The sequence below is a fragment of the Seriola lalandi genome, unplaced genomic scaffold (genome assembly GCF_002814215.2).
Source record: "Seriola lalandi dorsalis isolate HSWRI2012SDOR001 ecotype SW California unplaced genomic scaffold, Sedor1 jcf7180002054474, whole genome shotgun sequence".
Lineage (NCBI taxonomy): Eukaryota > Metazoa > Chordata > Actinopteri > Carangiformes > Carangidae > Seriola > Seriola lalandi.
The window spans coordinates 1,726,654-1,752,281 of record NW_019525027.1 but is presented as its reverse complement, the minus strand read 5'-3'; the positions used below and the strand labels follow the sequence as shown (position 1 = coordinate 1,752,281).

At 41.6% G+C, this 25,628-nt stretch overlaps 1 protein-coding gene across 2 annotated transcripts in view; it reads left to right on the top strand.

Annotated features, from left to right (window-relative positions):
* tln2a (talin 2a) overlaps positions 1-24,097 on the top strand; it is a 93,289-nt gene extending 69,192 nt beyond the window's left edge. For both annotated transcript variants that reach the window (XM_023411936.2, XM_087175540.1), the window contains exons 30-58: positions 1,008-1,127; positions 1,257-1,454; positions 1,536-1,675; positions 2,700-2,793; positions 3,062-3,151; positions 3,274-3,396; positions 3,515-3,658; positions 4,361-4,522; positions 4,803-4,943; positions 5,119-5,300; positions 6,276-6,408; positions 7,562-7,663; positions 8,144-8,314; positions 8,533-8,679; positions 10,767-10,868; positions 11,474-11,593; positions 11,820-11,966; positions 13,061-13,227; positions 14,428-14,611; positions 14,789-14,914; positions 16,319-16,435; positions 16,676-16,861; positions 17,132-17,239; positions 17,807-17,912; positions 18,601-18,725; positions 20,886-21,074; positions 21,158-21,340; positions 21,563-21,688; positions 22,113-24,097. In XM_023411936.2, the coding sequence (XP_023267704.1) occupies positions 1,008-1,127; positions 1,257-1,454; positions 1,536-1,675; positions 2,700-2,793; positions 3,062-3,151; positions 3,274-3,396; positions 3,515-3,658; positions 4,361-4,522; positions 4,803-4,943; positions 5,119-5,300; positions 6,276-6,408; positions 7,562-7,663; positions 8,144-8,314; positions 8,533-8,679; positions 10,767-10,868; positions 11,474-11,593; positions 11,820-11,966; positions 13,061-13,227; positions 14,428-14,611; positions 14,789-14,914; positions 16,319-16,435; positions 16,676-16,861; positions 17,132-17,239; positions 17,807-17,912; positions 18,601-18,725; positions 20,886-21,074; positions 21,158-21,340; positions 21,563-21,688; positions 22,113-22,241 (4,062 nt within the window). In that variant the 3' untranslated portion in view covers positions 22,242-24,097. The remainder of the gene's footprint in view (positions 1-1,007; positions 1,128-1,256; positions 1,455-1,535; positions 1,676-2,699; positions 2,794-3,061; positions 3,152-3,273; positions 3,397-3,514; positions 3,659-4,360; positions 4,523-4,802; positions 4,944-5,118; positions 5,301-6,275; positions 6,409-7,561; positions 7,664-8,143; positions 8,315-8,532; positions 8,680-10,766; positions 10,869-11,473; positions 11,594-11,819; positions 11,967-13,060; positions 13,228-14,427; positions 14,612-14,788; positions 14,915-16,318; positions 16,436-16,675; positions 16,862-17,131; positions 17,240-17,806; positions 17,913-18,600; positions 18,726-20,885; positions 21,075-21,157; positions 21,341-21,562; positions 21,689-22,112) is intronic.
* The last annotated feature ends 1,531 nt before the right edge of the window (positions 24,098-25,628 follow it).

The following is a 25,628-nucleotide window of genomic DNA, read 5'->3' as shown; positions in this document are numbered from 1 at the left end:
CACAGAAGGGCAAACTCTTCAGGCCCTGTCTCAGCTGTCTACTCCCACCTAAAGGAAAAGGCACACTCCTTTGAAGACAGCAATGTCGAAATCTTGGACAGGGAGGACAGATGGTTTGAAAGGGGAGTCAAGGAAGCCATCTATGTAAAAGTGGAGAGGCCATCGCTAAACAGGGGAGGGGGTCTGCGACACCATCTATCCCCCATCTACAATGTCGCCCTTTCATCGGTACCCAGGAGAGTCAACAATTACCTCAGACGACTCTCAACGATCGTCATCCACCAGGGGCTCACTTGACCCTAACGACTGTCGTTCACACGGGATAACAACAGGGTCACCTGACCCTAACGACGGTCGTCCACATGAGACCACAACAATGGTCAGGTGAAACCAGTACTTTCACAGGTACCTTGGTGGACCCACCCACAAGAGGTTAAATACCTGGGTCCTACTCCACTTTCTTGGTCAGACTAGTGCGGACTAGAGAGACCAATACATAAGAACTGATGAAGCCGCTTGGATAAGAGGCGAAACGTCTTCCACAGACAAATACAAGTCCAGTTGCCTTCGATTTAATCTGAGAAAGAGATAAGCAATGTGAAGAAATTATTAAGGGGATCACAAAAACACAAATGAGGCTCTTTTTTCATCTTGAAAAAGAAGACTCAAATATAATACTGCTTGATTATTTCAAATTGGTTTGGAAAACAAAATTGAGTTAAGAACTTACCTGCTCTTGATTGCATCTCAGTGAGCTTGCCTCACTGAGGTCATTTTCATGTTGTCATGGGCTTCTGCACAAATAAACAGAACGCACCGATATACTGATTGATATTTATATATTAAAAAACTTTTGCAATATAGTGACATCAGTTATTCTGCACGACTGCTTTGATCATTAGCATTTTAAATTTGGATTTCTAGCTCAGCGTGGTCACCTCTAAACCTTGCGTATAGCGGGCACCTTCTAACCCAGTCTACTGTGAACCTACTGTGCTGTGTTACAGGTGGCCAAGGCCGTGTCTCATTCCCTGAATAACTGCGTCAACTGTCTGCCTGGCCAGAAGGATGTGGACATGGCTCTGAAAAGCATCGGGGAGGCCAGCAAGAAGCTACTGATTGAGACTGTGAGTTTGGACTTTGGATATTCATATAAGTTCAAGCTACACTTAATATTAGTTGTTGTTCTGATATGACATGTGATAATTCTTCTGTCATCTTTCATCATAAAATTCTTCTCTATGTCCTCTGTGCAGATCCCTCCAGCCTCCAAGTCATTTCAGGAGGCCCAGAGTGAGCTGAACCAAACGGCAGCAGACCTGAATCAGTCAGCAGGCGAGGTAGTCCACGCCTCCAGAGGCTCCAGCAGCCAGCTGGCAGTGGCCTCTGGAAATTTCAGTCAAGACTTCGATGAGTTCCTGGATGCTGGTATCGAGATGGCTGGCCACACTCAGGTTTGTCTTGTTGCACATCATTTTCAAGCCTCAATGTGTGTTTGATGATGATATAATGTTCTGATTTTTGCATCATTCCAGAAAAAGGATGACCAGGTGCAGGTGATCGGGAACCTGAAGAACATCTCCATGGCTTCCAGCAAGCTGCTGCTGGCTGCTAAGAGTCTGTCTGTAGACCCTGCAGCAGCAAATGCCAAGAACCTGCTAGCTGCTGCTGCAAGGTACCACAACTCACCACTGCACAGACCTACGCATTGTGATTCTTTGTGCTTTTGTCCACAGTGTATACACAGTTTATCAGGAACACCTAGGTAAAACTAACGCAGTCTAAATCAACATTTCTGACATTCTCCTTTATGAATCTTATAATGTTCAGCTTTTGTTGAAATTGTTTTAGGGAGGTGTTGATTCAACTGTATTATACAATTCAAGAGCACCACAAACTACATCCTCCAAAATTATAACATCATGCAAAGACGTGTTTCTTTTATTTTAACCTACCCTCCATTGATATAAATGGACAAAATAATAGAAATACCTGTCCATGAAACACAACACAATTCCACAGCACCAACCAAATGATCATGAAGTTCAATCTCTAAAACAGTTTCGATGCCAACTGAATAATAATAAACTGTCAACTGAATATATGTTATAGTCTACAATACAGTGTGATTGCATTGAATATTAGAATATGGAATATGGTCTCCCCCTACCTCCCATCAGTCTGAAAACCCTTCCAGTGTTTTAAACTGTTGTTTTTAAAACCACTAAGCAATAAGTGACTCATGCAGCATATTGAACCGTGGTAATATCATCCATCAAGGCAAGTGCGTTTTGTTAGGAATGCCAAGTTATCAGCAAAATGCGTTCAGACGTCTGCCCACCATGAAAGTCATAACTTGGTCATAAAAGGCTTCAATGGTGCTGATTGCAGCTGCCAAATTTATATGGAATTAATAAAAATAGAAGCAAAAAAAAAAAATCCCCAACATCTATTGGTGATGAACTGCATAAGCTTGCACACGAACACAAGATGTATATACAGGCTTTGTTAGTAACACACAAAAACCTTCAGTAAATGTTTTCACACATGTCAAAGCCAACTATTGCCATACACCTTCAAGGACTAGGGAGTGATATATATTTATTTATTTATTTATTTATTTATTTATTTATTTATTTATTTATTTATTTATTTATTTATTTATTTATTTATTTTTGTTTTGTTTTGTTTTGTTTCAGAGCAGTGACTGACAGCATAAACCAGCTGATCACGCTGTGTACACAGCAGGCTCCTGGACAGAAGGAGTGTGACAACGCTCTCAGGGAGTTGGAGGTAAACAAAACTTAATCACTTTGTAGTTGAACAGCAATCATTCAGAAACATTCAAAAATCATATCAACAAATGATTGGTTTAATATCCTTGTTTAATCTTGATAATGTTTAATTTGTGTTTATTGACCACAGACTATCTGTGTAGCATCCAAAAGAGGAATAATGATTGCTGTACGGATCTCTCTGGCGCTAACCATAGAGGATTTTGTGAAAATAAATGACCTGAGAAATACTCATCTGAAACGCCTTCTGCACACTTATCTCTCAGGCTGTCAGAGGAATGCTGGACAACCCCAATGAGCCAATCAGTGACCTCTCCTACTTTGACTGCATTGAGAGTGTGATGGAGAACTCCAAGGTATGCCTTTAGATCAAACAGCTGAGTGATTTACACACACACACACATACACACACACACACACACAGCTTAGCATCTAAAGTATTTCTCCCTTTCTTCTCTTCTGCTGGCGCTCTGTCCAGGTCCTTGGAGAGTCCATGGCAGGTATTTCTCAGAACTGCAAGACTGGAGATGTGCCTGCATTCGGAGACTGTGTGGGATCAGCCTCGAAGGCCTTGTGCGGCCTCACTGAAGCTGCAGGACAGGTACAGTGAAGAACCAGTGGAGAAATATTGTATTGGAGCTACTGAGTGGTTCATATTGCTTTTTTGCTGGTAGGACTGATGCTGGTGTATGCTGACGACAAGTGTTATTTCTGCCCAGGCCTCCTACTTGGTGGGTGTTTCTGACCCCAACAGTCAGGCAGGGCACCAGGGTTTGGTGGATCCCATCCAGTTTGCCAAAGCCAACCAGGCAATCCAGATGGCCTGTCAGAATCTTGTGGACCCAGACAGCAGTCCCTCCCAGGTACGTGCACCTATTATATTCTCTGTATTGTTAAATGTGCATTATAGCATGGTAAGGGTTTTGCAACATTGATCGAACATGTCTTAGCTTTTCTGCAGATGAGAGTTCAATCTTGAGCGGTTGTATGTGGCTGCCGTTATTTGTTTTATTGCTCACAGATTATGTTATGTTGAACATGAATAAAAATATCCCTGAATCCTTGACACTATTAACACAGATCATCTTCCATTTATATGTTTAAATGAAGCCAGTTTCTTGTGTTTAATAGAATAGCAGAAAGAAAATGTAGAAGTACTCAGCCTCACAACAGTCTGAACAGTCACTGAATTTTCTACAAAAATAGATGGCTTGAAGTTGACAGTCTTCTTCTTTCTCTAAATCGTATTATATTCTGTACAAACACCTGATAAAAATGTGTCTAATTATTTTGTGGCCAGACGCCTTCGCTCCAGGTGTGAAAGTCTGATATTTACCTCATTATCACCTTATTTTCCTCAACAACATCCTTTGAGACTGACAGTAATTATAAGGCCCCCACAAGTGCTCTGACATAAATCAGTTTTCAGCTCCTGTGTGTTTTTATTCGTGGGGCATGACACAAGGAGTGAGTACTTGATGACTGCGTCGTCATCTGCTAATAGACTATTTTAACTCTGAGATATATTCTCAATTCTTCATTTTAACATTTTGATGTTCACACAGGTGCTCTCTGCAGCCACCATTGTTGCTAAGCACACCTCAGCACTGTGCAACGCCTGCCGTCTGGCTTCCTCCAAAACAACCAACCCAGTTGCCAAGAGGCACTTTGTCCAGTCTGCCAAAGAGGTGGCAAACAGCACCGCCAACTTGGTCAAAACCATCAAGGTAGGATTTCTTTGTCGCTTGGCTCTGTCCCCCAATTGGCCACAGTAGGGATATTGATTTAACTTTGATAGTATTGTCCTTTGTGATTGATGTGGGATAATTCTGATGAATCCTCTGTTGAGTGGATTCTGAAGCATTTGTGATTCATTTAGGCTCATATTTGTTTCATTTCTATCAAACTTCTGCCAAGGATTTGTTTCTTGACTCTCCGGTTAGAAAACTTAATAGGTGCTCAAGTTTAATCGGATGAGTTTTCTGCCCCCTCCCTCTCCCTCTGTAGGCTTTGGATGGAGATTTCTCGGACGAGAACAGGAACAGGTGTCGAGTCGCCACAGCTCCGCTAATCGAGGCTGTGGAAAACCTGACAACATTTGCTTCCAACCCAGAGTTTGCCAGCATCCCCGCTCAAATCAGCAGCGAGGTATGGCCATGAGAATAATGGTGTTAGTAGTATTCATGGACAGCTATTACATGTATTATTAGGTCAATACAGGTCTTATAGAAAAGTGTGGCATATGCTGCGAAGAAGGGATGTTGTAATACGTGCATATATGTCCACATTCTGGTTTAAATTCACTTTCTCTGTTTCTCTGTAGGGCTCTGCAGCACAGGAGCCCATCCTCCAGTCAGCATGCTCCATGCTTGACAGCTCCACCCACCTGCTCAAGACTGCACGCTCATTGGTTATCAACCCCAAAGACCCGCCCACCTGGTCTGTTCTGGCCGGTCACTCTCGTACCGTCTCCGACTCCATCAAGAGTCTCATCACAGCCATCCGGTTAGTGAACGAGCATTTCTTCAGATAAAATAAATGGGACACAAAAGAAGGGGAAAGCTGACAAAATACAGTATCTGAACGGCTTAAAAGGAGCAGTTTTTAGTAGAATTTTCTCCGTAATACAGCATTGGACTAATTCAGCGTCCTTGAGAAATGATTTCAAAGCTCTGTACTATGGTGTGACAGGTGCTTGTTCTTATACCTTCCCAGCTTACATTTTTAATCTTTTCTTTCACACCTTTTATACCTGACCTTGATCAGAACAAACCTGATGCCCACGAGGAACTAATTTCAAATGTGTCAAACATGCTGAATTTTAAGGTTCCTGCTTGGCTCAGAACATCTGCACATTAGCATTCACATGCAGCCGACTTAGCATCTCCTTCAACTCTGATGCTCTTATCACAGTCTTCCTTTGAAGACTGCAAATTGAACACTGGGAGTTTGGCCTGGGCCTTTTAATAGTATTCAGTGATACGCTGCGTTGCCATTGAACACAAATAGGAATGGACTCTGCCCTGCAGAAGCCGACCTCATAACTGTGTTAGTCTCATTACTCACAAAGGTGAAGTTTTATTGTAGTTTTCCTTTCCAGCGTTCCAGTGTATGAGTTTAACTAAACTTATTCTGCCACTGCACCAGAGCACTCAGAGGCTTCACAGCTAATTTGGCTGCCTGGCTTGACATCGCTCTGTAGTGTCGAGACCCTGCAGGCCACAGTTCAACAGATGTGACCTGAGCAGCACTGAGATGTAGGAAAGATGTTATAGAGACATCCTGTAACCTGTCTGTGTTAATGTTAGTTATGTTAACATTTCTACTTCTTTTCTCTCTTCCTGTGTGTACTGTTATTTCTACCTTCTATGTCTTTCATCCCCCTCTATACATCATCCTTCAACTTTACTCTCATTTTGGTTTCCAACCATTTTACTGCTTTCTGTTTCTCTTCTTTCCCTGCTCCCATTTTACTCTCAGGGACAAGGCCCCAGGCCAGCGGGAGTGCGACTTCTCAATTGATAACATCAACAAATGTATCCGGGACATTGAGCAGGCCTCTCTGGCAGCAGTCAGCCAGAACCTACCCAGCAGGGATGACATCTCACTGGAAGTAAGCAACCATTAGAAAATTATTCAACATTTTCTACTTTCTACTGCGTGTAACTTTCTCTGTTTGTATTTCTGCTTGTCCTTGTCTGGTGGTTTATCTCTATCTCTAACTGGGTGAAGTGCAACAGCAGGGTCGTCCCTATAATCGTGAAGGTCTGAGTGACTGACTGACTGACTGATTGAGTGATCATAGTTGAGTGTTCTAAGTTCCACCATTGGTCAGCTGATTGCCACGTGAGCTGGAGTTTCCCCATTGGCCGTTACTCTTTCCAAATGAATTGGTGCAAACACTTTCTATTAGGGGATGTTTACAGCTAGATTTAGAGACTTATTTTCAAACAAGATGAGATGAAAACCTTGTACATGGCTGAACCGTGTATGGCCGATGTGCGAAATTGAGGACATAGTTGAAAACTTGTGGAACCACTGTCATCATCGTTTCGTTTTTGCTTTCAGCCAGTTTCAGCCCTCTCTCCTACTCTTTGTATTTTAAATTTGTTCCATTGTCTGGCAACAGAAACAGAAAAACATGTAAATGAGAACAGTTTTATTGGGAAATTGGCTGCATTAAAATACTGTATATGTGAGCACAGAGAGTAGGAGAGAAGCAAACAGATATAAGGCAGCTCACACTAGAGAATATAAATATGAAACGACAATGTCAGTTTTTTACAGCAGTTCCACAACAGTCAATTTCACACATTGACAAAACATGGTCCAGACATATACTAGATTTTGACATGGTCTTGTGACTACCTTTGAAATTATAGATCTATTATTGGTGGTTTTAATTAGGTCTCTGTCCATTGTAGGTCACAAACAGCTCAGGGATTTGATATCATTTTAAAAACACTTTATCCAGTGTAATTCATTATATTATAATATTATATTATTCATAATATTACCTGCTCTGTCCTGTGGCAGATCTACAGTTGAGATGCAACAATAAAAACCAGTCCTCAGATTTTGCATATTTTAATGCAGAACTGGTCATAGAGCAGTTTTGGGCACTTGCACTGAAGACCTTAAGCTCACGTAGGAGAACCTGGAGTAGCTCTTTAGCGGGTTTCATTTAACTTGACTTATTTAAATACACCTCTGTCTCTCATAAAAAGCAACACAAAAACTAATTTCTTTTTATTTCCTCTCTTTAGGCGCTACAAGAGCAGCTGACGTCCACTGTGCAGGAAATTGGCCACCTAATTGACCCCATTTCCACCGCTGCCAGAGGCGAAGCTTCCCAACTAGGACACAAGGTATATAGGGCAGGGAGTTAATTACTTCACTTTAATGCTGTAACTGTGGAGCAACCTACTGATACTTCTAGCAGCAATATTCAGTGATGACAGTATTTCGTATTTACTTAGGTTAGCAGTGGACGATATGAACAAAAATAATATTAGGGTAATTATCGCAGCGTTTTATATCAATATCTAAGAATGTAATGTAGGTTTTTTCTTTTCTGTGTCACATAAATTATGCATTGTTCAGATGGCACAGTAGATAAATCTAAATGGTGTCTTTTCGATATCATCAGACTCACTCCGAGTTACCTGTGCCCCGAGTTACCTTTGTTCTCTGTATCCTCATCTGACTTTTCCAGTTTTATAACTCTGCCTGTTCATGTGAATAATGTGACATTTAGTTATATGTCATATGGGAAAGCACACAATCTTGTACCTTTTTTTTTTTTTTCCCTCACAGAACTCATTAAAAACTTTCTCTCTTTGCCTCAGGTGACCCAACTGGCTGGTTACTTTGAACCACTGATCAAGGCCTCCGTGGGTGTGGCTTCCAAGCTGAACGACCATCAGCAGCAGATGACGTTCCTGGACCAAACTAAGACCCTGGCTGAGTCTGCCCTGCAGATGCTTTATGCCGCCAAGGAGGGTGGAGGAAACCCAAAGGTATGACCATTTTGTGCTGTAAGGTCTTTGTTTGTGCTTCACTACTGCTCCGCACTTTCAAGGATTATCTAGACAGTCACTCACTATAACTTTAAGATCCCAAACTGTGCATGTGCAGTATAGTAGGTGATGCTTTATATGCAGGAACACATGTATTTATGCCATACATTTGCAAATATATGATGTGTGCTCGTGCTGTGCTGTGTCATACTTCACAGGCATCCCATACCCACGATGCCATAGCAGAGGCAGCCCAGCTCATGAAGGAGGCGGTTGATGATATCATGATGACGCTGAATGAGGCTGCCAGTGAAGTGGGAATGGTGGGAGGAATGGTGGAGTCCATTGCAGATGCTATGGCCAAGGTGACTCACAGGATGTTTGATGCTTGTGTGCAGAGTAAACAAATCATGGTCAGAACGCACAGTATCCACACAATTTTAATTTGCCCTTTTTGCTTAGACTGTGAAAGGTTGATTAAACTTTGCCTCTCTGGTTCTCGACTAAGATTTTAGTGCAGCTGCAGACAGACGACACCGACCCCTTTTCTCTGTAGCTAATCGCAGTAGTCATGACATCCTTTCCTCAGCCATGTTATCTATATTTTCCTGGGGGTGTTCCCAGCACAGGCAGGATAAAAATAATCCGTCCAGTGTATTCTGAGCCCTGCTCCAGGGTCTCCTCCCAGGTGGGCACCACTAAAAATTTCCAGATGAAAGTATTCATAAGGCATCCTGACCACGCGCCCAACTATAACTCGTCTGTTCACAGCTGATGATTATTCAATGCCTAGTTTACTCTTGGTAAATGTTTACTGGGTTTTTCTTTCACTGACATATGACCCAGCACCAGTTGGTGATTGATGATTGATTGATTGATTGATTGATTGATTGATTGATTGATTGATTGATTGATTGATTGATTGATTGATTGACAGACAGCTCTATTCTGTATACATTTATGTTACAAGACAGAACAGCTGCGAATCTCATAATACTATCATTCACCTTTATACGAACGTGATCAAGACCCCCCTGTTGAGTCAAGTGTTCATCATAATTAGCAAAATCTAGGTAAAGTGTATAGCAGAAAAAGATCTTGTTTTGAGAAGGGCTACAGTGGCAGAAGGCAAATCACTGGGAAGAAAACAAGAAGGATAAATTGTTTGAAAGTTGACAGTGAGCACAGGAAAACTGGCAGGGAGGCAAATGTTTTTCATCTTTATCCAGGATGTTCCAGGATTTATACAAGCGATCGTAATTTTCTAATCAAGAGTCCCATTTTTCTTCTTTTTTGATCCATCATATCCTGTTGCAGTGTGCGACATCTTGATTACAACCTTGGTGTCTCCTAAGCACCATTAAAAGTCACTGATTAACATATTAATACAAATCACAAGGCACCGAAGCAGAGGAAAGCTGACCATCAACACAGCCTCTCTCAGCCAGTGTGTTTCCAATTAACAGTCAGACTATTGGCAAACACATAAGGCGCGGAGCAAGAATAAGCCTTTTATCTCAGGTACAGACACAGAATGGCGTTAACTAATTACATCCCTCGTCGCCTTCCTTGGTGAGAATTATCGCAAAGGTGAAAAAGTGCCTCAGGTGTGGGTCACCAGAGGGAGCGGCATCTCTGCACCAAGTTTGTGTTGCATGTCATGAATAATTAATGAAAGCGGTTCACTGTGGGACTGCACGATGTGCACGTAGGTGTGTGTGTGTGTGTGTGTGTGTGTGTGTGTGTGTGTGTGTGTGTGTGTGTGTGTGTGTCACTCAGTGTGCACATGTTAGTAGCTGATTTATAAGAGATAATCCTCTTCAAGCCATCGACATAATGGTCACTGTGGTTCGAGCAGAGGTGCCTTAAAGGCCTTTCTCTGCTGAACTGTTAGTCCCTTAGTCAAGACCGCAGATTCCAAAGTGTCATTTTACTCAGCAGGCGAAGCAAACATCATGTACTTGCGATATCACAGACTCTTTTCAGTACCAGCAACCTTTTTTCCCACGTCGTCATCTCTCTCATGTCCTCAGCGTTGCCACGGCACTCGGATGTGTTGAGCACAGTCTAATTTAGTCGAAATGCTCAAAAAATAATGTATGCACTTCAAGCTGGTGATCAGACGTTTTTGTAGTTGATGCTAGTTCGAAGCTGTAATTATAGAGTGGATTTGGTGGATAATTTATAATGAGTGTTTAGCATTCACGCTGAGTGTTTATTTGAATATAAAATTGCATTAACGTTGGTTCAATTGATGCCTGCACACCTGGCAGATAAACTATAATTGAAGGGTAGATTAGATTTAACATGTCACTGCAGCTAAAAAAGTCAATGATTGATTGTCTTCACGTTTGAAGATGTTTATACCTTTTTGTGAAGGACAAACCAATCACGCATAAAATGAGAATTGCTGTGCTGTTTTAATTGTGTGTGTTTTTGTGTCTTTCTTTAGCTGGATGAAGGTACACCGCCTGAACCTGAGGGCTCGTTTGTGGATTACCAGACCAGTATGGTGAAGTACTCTAAGGGTATTGCGGTCACTGCTCAGGAAATGGTAAATCTTCAAAATAACTGTTTACACTGTTGAACCGTTTAGGATATGTTTATTCATTGGATATATTTCACATTTTTTTTCAGAATTGTCATGTATAATCCAACCTGTGTATGATAAACCATATTTTCATGTTCTGTTTTATTTGCCACACTGGCTTGTGGAAGTGTAAAGGCCTGAATCATTTGCCTGTTGTTTGGTGCTAATTCACCATCTATATGTAAAATATTAAGTAGCCACCACCTGCCTAATAAGAGATCAGTTTCTCAACGTGACTTCACCATAGCATAACCAGTTAGATCCACATTTAGGATTAAGCAGTGACCTCTCACCTCACCCTACTTTGACTCCATGTGTGTGGTAAAAGTCATTTAAACAATAAGCAGGATGTGTGAATTTACTTCTGGATTCTTGAATTAGTTTTTATGCACATTGTGTCTTACAAAGAAACACATTTGCTTGTTTTGTAGCAAAGTGCATTATTTGTTGAGGACTACCAAAATGTGTCTATACACCGGGACAAAAAATGCTTCCAGAATTCGCAAACAACGAGCCTTAAAGTGAATCTGAGTGTTTGGATTGACAGTCGGGGTGGTTTTATCCCTCAGATGACAAAATCGGTGACGTGTCCAGACGAGCTGGGAGGGCTGGCCTCTCAGGTGACTGTGGACTACAGCCAGCTGGCTGTTCAGGGTCGACTGGCTGCTCACACAGCTGAGCCAGAGGAGGTGAGGAGGACCTGGGTGTCACTCAAAGATAGATCATCTGACCCATTATACAGCTCTGCTATGTTGTATCCTTTTCACTGCACTTTTTATTTTCTTTTTTTAGAGCACTACATACAGCTGCACGCATGTAGAAAATGATGTCATGGTGGAGTGGAGAAACATTTTCTGCATACACTTTTACAGGACATGATTTTATTTAGTTATGGCTGTGTTCTGTGTTATCCAGATCGGTTTCCAGATCAAGACTCGAGTGCAGGAGCTCGGGCACGGCTGCATCTTCCTGGTCCAGAAGGCTGGAGCTCTGCAGATCACCCCCTCTGACGGCTTCACCAAACGAGAGCTCATTGAATGTGCCCGTGCAGTCACAGAGAAGGTATGATTCTATCATCAGAGATCTGGCTCTGAATTTTGTTGTCTTTTATTTTTAGGAAATTTACACAGTTGTCTTAGTCATGTCTAATTTATTTATTTTTAACTACACTAACTCTATTATCTTCTACTATGTCTGTCACACAAATTGCGTTGTCATCTGCTGATCCACACCAAAGCATCATCACATCGATTATTGATCATTGATTACATTTGATTAATCATGTTAATACCAAATCACTCAGGGCTGGAGGTTTTCCTGCTCAGCCTCATAGGATCCACACCAAAGTGTTGTTCACTGGAATAATAAAGACCCATTTTCAAGCTGTGTAGTTTACAACAATGACTCTGCTCTCATTGTATCAACAGTATAAGATGGTTATGGTGCTATAATTAATTTATATGGAATTAGAGCACTATTTATTAAAGCATTTTGGAAGAAAGCCTTTGCCATGGGCATGTTTATGCATCAAAGGGAAAATACATTATTCTACAGTCTGTTTTAATAATTCATGCTTAAGTATTGCACAGATCATATCCAGTCAGTCCGGCAACATCGCAAAGTCTGTGAAAGCAAACAAAAATTTCTCTCAAGGCAATAGTTGGAGTTATTCCTATGCTGAACATCTTTATAACAAGAAGGGAGCAGGTTTTCTCTGTGTAACATATCAGGCTTGTTCTGTTTTGAGTGTCAATTCTCTTTTTTTTGTGTAGCAGTGAGAGTCCAGAAACGTCAGTTGATCAATTTCTGCTGCCTCTCAGGCATCTGCGAGGAAAACAAATTGAGTCGAAACCAGTTTGACATGTGCTCATTTCACTGAGTGACTGATGTTGTGCGTTGCTCTGCACCGGCGTGGTATTTTGCTGTTACAGCAGTTTTTTGAATCCTCTTGGGACCAGTGTGCCGGGCTTCTCAATGGAATGCATTGTTTATCATTTTCCAAGCATATCACAAAGAAGATGCAAGATGAAAGTATTCATCAGATTCTGCTGCTTTTTCCTGCTCTGTTTTGACCGCCAATAAAGGTGTGTTCATCTCCATATCTGCACATCCTCACCTGTCTGTTCATACGCTGTCATGTCTGTTTGTGTCTCCAGGTGTCCTTGGTGCTCTCAGCCCTCCAGGCGGGCAACAAGGGCACACAGGCTTGCATCACAGCTGCCAGCGCAGTGTCTGGCATCATCGCCGATCTGGACACCACCATCATGTTTGCCTCTGCCGGCACACTCAACGCAGAGAATGATGAGTCCTTCGCTGACCACAGGTGAGAGCTGCTTGATTTTATGTTTCTGTTTACATATACAACTGTGCAAGATATCACTGAGTCTACTCTTACAAGACCCGACTGGAGTCTCAAATCCGCCCTCCAGTTATTTTTCCTCCAAAACTGACAGGATGACATATTAACTGGTGAACAGAGGAAGGAAATCTCTGGAGGTAGAAACCACAAATTACCCTCAGGGTTTGAAAATGGAGGAAGTGTCACATCTCTTACTGTCCTCGCTCTTCGACTAAAGACTCCACTCGGAGGCAGAACTCCCAAAAAAAACAGCAAAGGATTTAGAAGTTAGAAATTATTGTGGTTATATTCTATGAGATTCCACACTTTTCCGAATCTAGTGTTTGAGTTGAGTTAAACTTGGCCTCGTTCTTTTTGAATGAATTGAGTTCAAAGAGACACTATGTCTAATGATCCAAGACAAGACTTGGCACATTACATGCTGCTATGACCAGAAATCATTAACGTAGATCCTTACGGGTAATTGTTAGTGAAATGGTACTGTACCTCACTGAAGAAATCATGAAAGCGCAAATGTAAAGAAGCGCTGTCAGGGCAGGATGAAAGGGAATGGAATCACTTTTTATCCCAATTAACGTCATTCAGCAGCCTCAAAAAATCAAAATTTGCAGGAGCTTCCTACAATTTTCCCTTGTCAGTTTTAGAAAAAAAATTAACCTGCAACTCATTACATAACCTCACCTATCCTCCTTGTGTTTGCACAAGCTTTGATGTACAAATGCCTTTGATATGAAAAGAGAAGTGTGCCAGTGTGCATCATTTCACGATGTGTATAATTCAAACACATTTACATTTTATTGTGCCTCCATGCCGGCAACAGCTGTGGCCAGAGGCATTATGTTTTCGCGTTATCCTTCATCGGGACATGGCGGTCAAATGTCAAGGTCACTATGACCTCACAGAACACTTTTTCGGCGATAACTCAAGAATTCATATGCTAATTTCACACAAATGTCTTCTGGCCATTATCGAACGGTGTAACTCAGGATCAGAAGGGCAGATTGCAAGATTTCCTGCAGTGGGAGAATTACGGCAGGCAGTAATTCTAGTTTCTGCTGCAGTAAGACGTCTACAGTAGATCACAGCTTCAGCCAATGAAGGAATGTCCAACACTTTTGTCTTCCTCTCTTCCTTCTTTTTCTGCACCCTTGTTTTCTCTCTCAGGGAAAACATTTTGAAGACGGCCAAAGCTCTGGTCGAGGACACAAAGATGCTGGTGTCCGGTGCAGCTTCCGGTCAGGACAAGTTGGCGCAGGCCGCCCAGTCTTCTGCCAAAACCATTACCCAGCTCACAGATGTGGTCAAACTGGGAGCTGCCAGCATTGGCTCGGACGACCCTGAGACGCAGGTTAGCCGGTCCCATTTTTCTTCCCTCTCTTTTCGATCTGTCCTATATTCACTGCGCCTGTTATCACAAGAAATTATGGAAGAATGAGCCGTGAATGGCCGTAACCTTTCAGAGATTTGTCTCTTTTCCAGAATGTGCAGTGATAAATCGGCGTCTCTTTGCGTGTCCTTTCTCTAGGTGGTTCTGATAAATGCTGTCAAAGATGTGGCCAAGGCGCTGGCTGAGCTCATTAGTGCCACCAAGTGCGCCGCTGGCAAAGCAGCAGATGATCCATCTATGTACCAGCTGAAGAGCGCTGCCAAGGTGAGGGGATCAGGGAGTCTGCAATTCGCAAAACTATGTCATCTAATTTAAAGGCCTCCAGTGGGCCTGAATACAGTTTAATGTGGTGCACATGTCTTTTTAAAGAATGTTGGAGTTTCTTGGTATTTTATTCATCTAAGAAATCGAATCACTTCTTCTAATTTGTTTAATTTGTTCTCCGTTGGGCAGCAACAGTGTTATTTTCATTTTCTCAATAATGAAAATAGTCCTATTTTCTGTTGCCACTGAATTGAAAAAGGTCTATTAAAAATTCCAAATGAAAATATATATTCCCACGTGCTATATGTAAGTGTAGCAGACATCCTCCTCTTCCTCAGGCAGGGTCATTAATCAGCTACAGCACCCCTCCTGTCATCAAAAAAACCCTGTTCACACCAGTTAAATAAACTCGGTAATGTAAATAGCCACTAAACGTTCAGGATAACAGGAAACTGAGATAGTTCTAACCCAGATAAATCAGCTGAATGCTTTTTCTCCAACACATAAAAACACAGTTCATAATGTGAACATGACACTGTCGACTGCTCATTATCACCTCAAGCTGTGAAGTGAAAAAGAATAAAAGTCAGTTTCACAGTCTGCGGCAGCACACAGTGAGTCATGGAGTCTTTCAGATAATAACTACATGCCTCACATACAATTTTAGAGCATGAGGTAAAACACATCTTGTAAACCATTTGTAACATTTTAGCCTCAAGTCTTGATGTCTGTGGGTTTTTCTGCGTGGTTGCTGTGTGCCCCCTATCTGTCAGTTTGATGTAGTACACCCTGAAAAAGTCCTGTGTAATGCTCTAATGCTCAGAGATTCTGCTATAACATTAATACTGAGCTTGCTTTCCCGTCAATATCTCTGAATGTGTTAGGCCGTTTGGTTATTGCAGCAAAAATAATGAACAGGAAGTCAGTATTGGATTAACATAGGATTTTTTTCCAGTGTCCTCAGGCCTGTGTTTAAAACAGACATTCCCACCTGTCTACTTTATCCATTAACAGTTTCTCTATTGATTTTGATTCATAAAATGCATGATACCACTCCTTAGTTGTTAACATTGTCATGGTAGTAAGTATAAATGCCAAGGGGATGGTTGACATGGTAACAAATCGTACAGTTAAACACCATAGCAACTGGTCACATCCTTAACAATCCTCTGTGGCCCTTTATGCTCCAGCAAAAGCAAACTCTCAGGGAATTAACATGTGTTGATCTAACTTTTGGGTTAAGTTGATGATTTTAAAATGTTTTGATTTGTAAATGTTTTAGTGGCCCCGCCCTGTTGCTGTCTAAAAACACTTGTGTGGATGATCGCGCACATCTCATCAGTTTTTTTTTTTTTTTTTTTTTTTTTTTTTTTCACGTTGTATATCCTGTACTCTTTCTGCCAGGTGATGGTGACCAACGTGACGTCCCTGCTGAAGACGGTCAAGGCGGTGGAAGACGAGGCCACTCGGGGCACTAGAGCCCTGGAGGCCACGATCGAGTGCATCAAACAGGAAATGGCGGTGAGGACAGGTGGAGGGCTAAGGATGTGCATAAATTACATCACCAGTATCACAAGGATTACGATGGATTAATGCTGATTTATGTCTTTGATTTAACTGATATTTTGGAAATTAATGAAAACATTAAGGGGCTGACACAGTTAGTTTTGTTACACTGAGGAGATGCAGCTTTTGTCTATCGCCCAATCACATTTGTCTACTGCCTGTCAAATGACGCACCACCGTCTTTGTCTCCCACAGCTGTTTCAGTCCAAGGATGCTCCCAACAAGACGACCACACCTGAGGAATTCATTCGCATGACTAAGGGCATCACCATGGCAACAGCTAAAGCAGTGGCTGCGGGGAACTCTGCCCGGCAGGAGGACATCATCCATACGGCCAACCTCAGCCGCAAAGCCATTTCAGACATGCTCAACACCTGCAAGGTTCTTGTTTTACCTTAGCAACAGAAAAGTGAATAAATGTCAAATGTCCTAATGTTGTTACATGATGTTTAACGTACTGTATGTATTTATGTATGTATGTATGTATGTATGTAAGACAGAATGGGCTACTCACCTCGGCTATTCGCTAAAAAAAAAAAAATCAAACCAGAGCTTAAATTTGGACCATTTCTCTCATTGTGTCTTCATGACTTGTAACTAATAAAAGTAAAGATTAATAATTCTGTTAATTCATGTGTTTCTGTCTTTCAGCAAGCAGCCTACCATCCTGAGGTCAATGAGGAGGTGAAAAACAGAGCACTGATGTACGGATCAGAGTGTACAACTGGATACATCGATCTGCTGGAACAAGTTCTACTGGTAGGTTGAACATTGTGTCAGTTTAGAGAGATTTTTCTTGTTCCTGTTTTTCGCTAGAATTCACATGTGAGATGATAAATGTTTGTGATGCATCGGTTATGCTCCTATAATAGTTTCAAATTTATAAAAAACTTGAAAATACACGCCGTATGAAATAGATAGTAGTAAACTTTAAAGTTGATTGTGCCATTCGCATAATGAAATATTGTAACACAAGATACCATGAATAATTTCAGACATGTTTCTCTTTAATTCAGCCTGACACATTTATTATCTTGGGAAATTCTGGGACATTAATTTTAACAAAGTTTGTTGGGTTTGAAATATTCTCTCTGTTTGTGTGGGGTCTGGCAGAGTTTAAAGATGTAATTTAATTTGGATGTGTCTAAAATAATTTTTTTTTTGTAATGCCATAATCCCCATGATTCTCATTAATTCAGTGAAAAACAACCAAAAGAATGTTGTCTCAGTTGTGCAGCATTTTTCAAGCACAAAAGTGTCTGTTTAATGTGTGTGTGTGTGTGTGTGTGTGTGTGTGTGTGTGTGTGTGTGTGTGTGTGTGTGTAGGTCCTGCAGAGGCCCACTGGAGAGCAGAAGCAGCAGCTGGCGGCTTGCTCCAAACGGGTGGCAGGAGCCGTCACAGAGCTCATCCAAACCGCTGAGGCCATGAAAGGTACACACACACACATACATACAGTGACACCACACTTCACACACTCGCTCCTTTTACAGTATGATATGTGATGAACTCAAATCTACAGCAGTAAGTGTTAACTTTTTTATTCATTTACTAATGAAGCTTCCAACAAAATCTCTCATTGTTTATAATCCCCAGTAGGAGACTGCTGCATCTATACAAGAATACATTTTTAATTTCCCATATAACAGAGAAACATTCCTTTAAACAAACTTTTGGTAATATTCCTGTCCCCCTTCTCTTGCCACAGATGGAGGTAAGTTAGCACTATTTTCTGTACTGTGACTGATTTCACCAGTTGTGAGCTGTTCAACACCTTCTCTCCTCAGCGCTAACACTGATTCATGTAATCTCATTGTGAAATTCAGCTGCTCTCAGGCTTCTCGCGTACATACAGCCAGCTCCATCTATCATGCTTTGTTTTATGTGCAATCTCATTTGAAATAAATCACTCCATCTTCATTGCAGTGAGTGGCAGTTTGTTGCCTCCATCAGCTATGCATGGGATGTGGTGATATGTGGCACTTTTTTTTTTCTGTGTGATCACGTTGTTGTTGCGAGGCATGTTCTGCTGACACCCTGCCTTGTGAAGTATTATTTTTTTTAAATCCCATTTTCACATTTGAATCTTAATCTTAATTTCACGTGTGCATGCGTGCCTCAGGTTCAGAGTGGGTGGACCCCGAGGACCCGACGGTGATTGCAGAAACGGAGCTGCTCGGAGCGGCGGCATCCATCGAAGCAGCAGCTAAGAAGCTGGAGCAGCTCAAACCCCGAGCCAAGCCCAAGGTGGGTGGCTACATGACTTTATAACTCACTGTGGGACTTTAACAGTGTATGGAGACATGAAAGAGGAGATAATTATGTCACCATACCGTTGTTCCTAAAAGAGTTGCAGTGAGATAAAGACAGTATGATACTTAATTCTGTTTCAGACTAAAGAAGAAAATAATGAAACCCTGTATCACAGGAAGTTATGACTTCCTGTGAGGCAGTGGTAGAGGAAGTAATCAGATACTTTTGTAAAAGTAGTAAGATCACCATGTAGAAATACTCAATTACAATTACTCAAGTAAAAGGCCTGCATTCAAAATTTTACATAAGTAAGAGTGGTAAAAGTAGATGGTAAAGTAGCAAAATATACTTAAATTCTACAAAGTATAAGCACTAATTTTCCAAGATGATCTCCATTAAAGTGTTATATTATTATATATTTAATTAGGGAGTTATTGTTTTTAATGTACAGAGCTTATTTTAACTGCTTTATATACTGTTTATTTCCAGTGGAAATAAAGTACTTAAGTAAAAGTACCATTGCAGCAATGTAAAAAATATAAATAAAAGTCCTGCATGCAAACGTTCAGTCAAGTAAACGTAACAGAGGTATTATCTGCCAAATCTACTTAAAGTAACAAACATAAAAGCACTTGATGTCTGTGTATATATTACATTTACATTATTAGATATATTAGATATGTTTATTTTGTTGCACGTGGCAATGAATGACTGAATTAATATAATATTTATTGTATATTAACAATACACTTCAAAGGATAAGCCATTCAAACAGTTTTTGTGCTTTTTAGATTTTTTTGCTCAGATGTCTTTGAACTGTACAGTTTATACAGCAGTGCATGTTAGACAAATGTCCTCTGTAGCTAAGCCTTGAATCACAACTTGTACACCTGTATTGATGCCCTCTGCCTGTGTGTAAACCTCTCAGTTGTTTTTTATGGTTTATATTTAGTACCAGTGTTAATATTGGGAGTTCGTGTCATTTCACAGCAACAAAATGACACATTTTGTCGTGACATTCACAGAAAGGATGCTCTGTGTCTTGTGCTGTCTCCTCCCTGTTTACATATTCCCACCAATTGTTCTTTATCCTTGATTTATGGTCACATCCTCAGTCACTCACATTTTACCCACTTCATTGGCTATCCATGTCCAAGTTTTACCTTTTTGATTTGTATCACTGTAGTTGATTGTTCAGGTGAAAACTCACTGAAAACCCACCTCCTCAACTGTGTATTATCCTCAGCCATATCCCCATCTTCCATACAACACATTTGCCATGTTTCCTCCTCCTCCTTCTTTGATCATCTATCCATCTGTGCTAGTTCTAGCTAAAGCCTGTCCCAGTATATCTCCTCTGGCTCCCAGTTAACCCCCCCCCCCTTCCCTCCCTGCCTGCCCCCACCACCGGAGGCCTTCTCTGCAGGGCTCTGTCTGATATGTTTGATATATTAGGTTGTTATTCAGTCCCAACTATATATCAAACATATTGCTACAGTGTCCCGCTCTGTCTACAGACTTGTGGTGTGAATGTGCTTGTGCATGAAAGAGAGCGTGCGTGCCTCTGTGTGTGTGTGTGTGTGTGTGTGTGTGTGTGTGCGTGCGTGCGTGCGTGCGTGCGTGCGTGCGTGCGTGCGTGCGTGCGTGCGTGCGTGCGTGCGTGCGTATGCGTGTGTGTGTGTGTTTTAAACTAGCTGACTTGAGTATGACTGGATGTGTAACACTGACAGATAATCTTCATGCAGCGTGTTGTTTCTTCTTCAGTTGCATCTAGCTCCTCATCAGCTGTTGCAGTTTAATAAGATGCTTTGTCTCTGGCTGTGTCAGGTTTTTGGGAGTTATATTTGTTTCTCTGTTAGTCACTAAGTTGTAACTTTTTCCACCACAAACGAAGTCCCATTTAAAAATGTGTCAATGAGAAGTGGTGAATCAAATTATTTTCCTTTCAATGCAAAAGAAATTTGAGTAATAAATTCAAAGTTTATTGGACTGTGGTGACAGTGACAAATACTGTAGATTGAGTCGACCAGGGTCGTGTTTAGGAGTGATTGAACTTGGTGTTGGGCTTTAAATACTAGTACCACTGACAGGTACAAACTTTAGCCTAGTGAAGGACCCCACCTCACCTGACTTATTGGTCTTCTCCTCCCTCAGCAAGCAGATGAGACGCTGAACTTTGAGGAGCAGATCCTGGAGGCAGCCAAGTCCATCGCTGCAGCCACCAGTGCTTTGGTCAAATCAGCCTCAGCTGCCCAGAGAGAGCTGGTGGCTCAGGGCAAAGTGGGCTCCATCCCTGCTAATGCTGTGGACGATGGGCAGTGGTCCCAGGGACTCATCTCTGCTGTAAGTATCAAGGACCGTTTAATGCGGGTTACAGTCTGAGGTGCAATTTTTGCAAACGAAACGACTCTAATTTTCTCTCCCAGGCACGTATGGTAGCAGCAGCGACCAGCAACCTTTGCGAGGCAGCCAACGCCTCAGTTCAGGGCCACGCCAGCGAAGAGAAGCTCATCTCTTCAGCCAAACAGGTGGCGGCCTCCACTGCCCAGCTGCTGGTGGCCTGTAAGGTGAAGGCAGACCAGGACTCAGAGGCCATGAGGAGACTTCAGGTACCATTAAGACACAGTCCAAACTAGACCACAGTTTTGTTTGTTGGATCCTCCCTCATATAGAAATGCCCATGTTCACTAGCTTTTACTACAATCTTTTACATAGCTGCACAACTTCATTAATAATCATCTAACCATATAATAATCATCTAAAGTCGTATTTGCTTTTTCATGCTGCTATTAGCTGTCTTTCTCAATGGCTCTCCCCCCTCACCCCCATAGATTGCTGGGAATGCTGTGAAGAAGGCATCAGACAACTTGGTGCGGGCAGCCCAGAAGGCAGCATTTGACAAATCAGATGAAGACAATGTGGTGGTCAAGACAAAGTTTGTGGGTGGAATCGCACAGGTAAGAATGTCGGGCAGGATTAAATATTATGACGACCCTCTCTTGTCTAAGTAGGGAGGTTAGTGCTGGTGTTTTATCAGGCGTAAAACCGGAAGCACAAGTCAATTTCAATCTTATTAACCACCATCTTTACCATCTACAGCCACGCGTGCCTTCCTGTGTCGACCATTTCTCATAATGATAATTTTTACCTTCCTAACCCGACTGGGAAACTGTGACTTTGAAAACATGCGATTCTGTGTAAAGTTATAAATATAGTACTGTGCACGATGATTGAAAATAACAGACACACCAACCATAAAGGAGGCATTGAGAAATGATGATATTCACCATAAGCGGACTAAAAAGTGGAATGAATGAGTTTTGGAAAATTTCATCTTCATTCGCTATCTAAAATTGCTACATTGTTTGTGTTTCCGTCCAGATTATCGCAGCCCAGGAGGAGATGCTGAGGAAGGAGAGAGAGCTGGAAGAAGCCAGGAAGAAGCTGGCTCAGATCAGGCAGCAGCAGTACAAGTTCCTGCCCAGCGAACTGCGAGAGGACAACAACTAACTATTCAAACTCACCGTCACTGCTGCACACTCTTGAAGCAGTGTGAAGAGCACATATGTGTTTGTGTGCAGATTTGCGTCCTTTTTCATGGCACGCTTGAACAGGTATGTGGCCTACAGCGACTTCAGATATGTTGTGACTGATTTTAACAAACCAGTGAAGCCCAGGTCTGCAGTGAACACCGTTGACGGAGTCCACATCACACGGGGAAGATCTTAAAGTCAGCAACTAGCAAGTTTGAAATACTACTGTGTGGAACTGACTACTTTCTGAAAGCAACATAAAGATTGTGGTGATTTAGCCTGAAGAACTGCTTTTTTTGTCCTCATGTATAGCATAACTACTTTGACTGATGTAACCTGAACCAGAATGTGACATGCTGAGGACGGTACAGCTCATACACTCTCATGTTCGTCCATAAGCTACAGTTTCTGTATTTTGTTTTACAATTTTCAGCTCTAGTTCATAAACTTTTAAGATGAAGAATTGATTGTATTGCCGTTAATTTCATATAGCAGCCGTTTAACTGCAACATCACTCACAGAGCAAGGAGATTTCAGCTCGGTACTCTGATATTGTATGAATGTTGGCCTTTATGCTCCAATTTGGCACCTTAATATCTGTTTAAACCATGTAAATCACATGACTGTGGTCCGTCTAGACTTTAACTAAGTGGTCATTAACCCTAATATGAAGGAAGGAAGGATTTAGCATATTGGTGTTTTCTGGACCATACTGTAAATTTCAATACTGGAGAGTTGTTTTTGGGAATCGTCCGTTAATGTGGACAGCGATATAAGCATCTCATCTTTCTTACTTGTCATTTTATGCCGATATTGATGGGGTCTACATGCACAATGTCTTTTTTTTTTTCTTTTTTTTTTTAAAGATGCAACAAATTCTACATGTTTTGTCTACGCCCGTGAATATACAGTCGATGTCATCGTGTGCAGCCAAATTACGTTACCATGTGAATGCTTCTCCACAGGGGAAGACACACACCTGGAAGCCACCGTAGGCTCCCAGGTATGTGTCTTCCAGTCAGATATATCTTCCCAAATCCCAAATCTTTTTTTAAAATTCCGTCTCATGTCAGGTAGTGAGACAAACAGTATAACCACAATTTGATCATGATGCAATAATGTGGTTGGTGCTTAAGGGGGCAGTATTGGTTTCCCTTACACCTTGCAAACTCAAAGTAATAATGTAGGAGAGTATATTGTATAATTGAGTGCTTATTTTATTTTTAAGGATGGAGTATGTGTTTAGAATAATTGGCTACAACATCATGCAAATTAAGAATACCTGTAAATACCTCAGACCTCTTGAATCAGTTGAATGCCATGCAGTGCCGCTTCTATGTGCTGTGTGCTTCGTCTGATGGTGACTGCTCCCAGCAGATACACACTTTGGCCCCTCCATTGATTATTTTCTCTCCCGTTGTTACAAAGTGATTACAGACTCCTATAATTTTTTCCAGCAATACTCAATCACTGCCAGGGATTGATTAGAGTCAGTTCACCTCCAATTCCGTAAATTCAGGATGCATCTGAAAATACCTTAGCAATAAGCTAATTCTAACAAATACAGTCTTGTGAGAATTGAGGTTAAAATAAGTGAATTGAAAGTGAAGTGACTGCAACACTGATCACTGCAGTTCAATCTTTCTCCTCTCTTTTCTGTCCGTCAGTCTCTGAATTGAAGGGTGCTCTGTGTGTTACTGAATATACTACTTATACTTGCTGCAATAGACGAACCTTTTTGTTTAATGAGTTTGATTGTAGTGCGTTTGGTTCCCTTGTCTTACTATACTATACGGGCTGTGTTTCATTATTAAAAAGGACAGTATATTGTAAGATTAGGTCCTTCTGTGAAAATGCATGGCTTCGCGCTTCACTTTCATCTCTTTGTTTATACAGCGACGAGAGTCAAACTTTTAAGGATGCAATGAGTGATTCTGACCTCCACAGACAGACAGACAGACAGACAGACAGTATACCATAGCAAACAGCTAAAGACAGACTGAATTCACAAGTGTTTTCTGGCATTGTATTTTACGTGTGAGTGGGTTGGGGTGGGGTCCACTGCTCATCAGTCAAGTCTGTAGTGTTTATTATTAGTGCCTTAGTCCGTAGCCCATACAGTGTCTGGTCTGCCTGAGTGACAGCTTCACCTCATCAGTCAGTAGAAGGTACTGGAGAAGCAATTTGTTCGGGAATGTAGGTTCATGTCCGTGGGTTTTCTAACTTTTGTTGTCCCACTTGTCAACGTAGTGTTCCTCTTTAAGCGCTGAACCAACTGCAGCCCCCTTTATTTTTCTCTTTTCCTCTCTCTTGCCACATGTAAGGCCTTGGGGGGGGGGGGCAGAGGAGGTGTGTGGAACTTTCTCTAAAGCACATAAATTAATAATTAATTTATCCAGCTAGACATATCACCCCTTCATCACATTTGGGACCTCAGGAGTAGTTACAGTTGAGGACACCTCCAGGATACTATCATCAAGTATACTTGATACATACTTGTTACTGGTAAGTTATTTGGAGCGCGCACATCCCTCCCAAGCTCAAATATCTGTAAACACAACTACCACTGAGGACACCAGGGTCATGTCCTCAGTATTTTCTGTGTAAATTTTGGGTTTTCAGCAACCTGCGGTCAGTTTACATTCTATGATTGGAAGACTTACACGTCTTTGTGATTTCACAGGCTGATTCTTGTACATTTAGATTCTATTTACTTCAATTTGACTCACTAGGGCTGGGTATCAAATCACTGCCAACTCAATACCTGGCTCTGGGAGAAAATATCTGATTGAAGAATTGTTGAACAAGATGAAGAAACGAACTAAGATTCACACTTCAAAGAATATTGAACACTTTGCTGAATGAATAAAATATGAACCATCCAGTTCTCCATATCTGTCTTTTTCTCTCGTGATGTTTCATCAGCAGCACTGACAGGGTGCAGAACCACCACTAACTTCTCCAGTCCAAGTGAATAACAGAGAGGTGAGTTCTGGCAAACGAACAAGGTCTCTTTAAGTGTCTGTGTCAGTTTAGTGTCAGGACGAGATGGCATTTCTGAGTCAGCACTAAACCTGAAGCTATATTGAGTCCAGGCTGAGACCTGTGCTAAATTTGTCCGGCACTAAAATTTGAGGAGGCAATGTCAATTACAGTGGCACAGCTGCTCCCAGCACTGCTTTTAAACTTGGAATCCATTTTCTGACATTTTGTCATGAAGATGGTTTTCAATTGTACTACTGCATATGTTTTTCCAAGTTACAAATCTAAATGGTCCAGTGACCGTGGACTAGCATTTTCCTGTTACTATTGTATCTGGCCTGTAACAAGAGGCCCTGTTATACTAACTTGGCTGGGGGGTGGG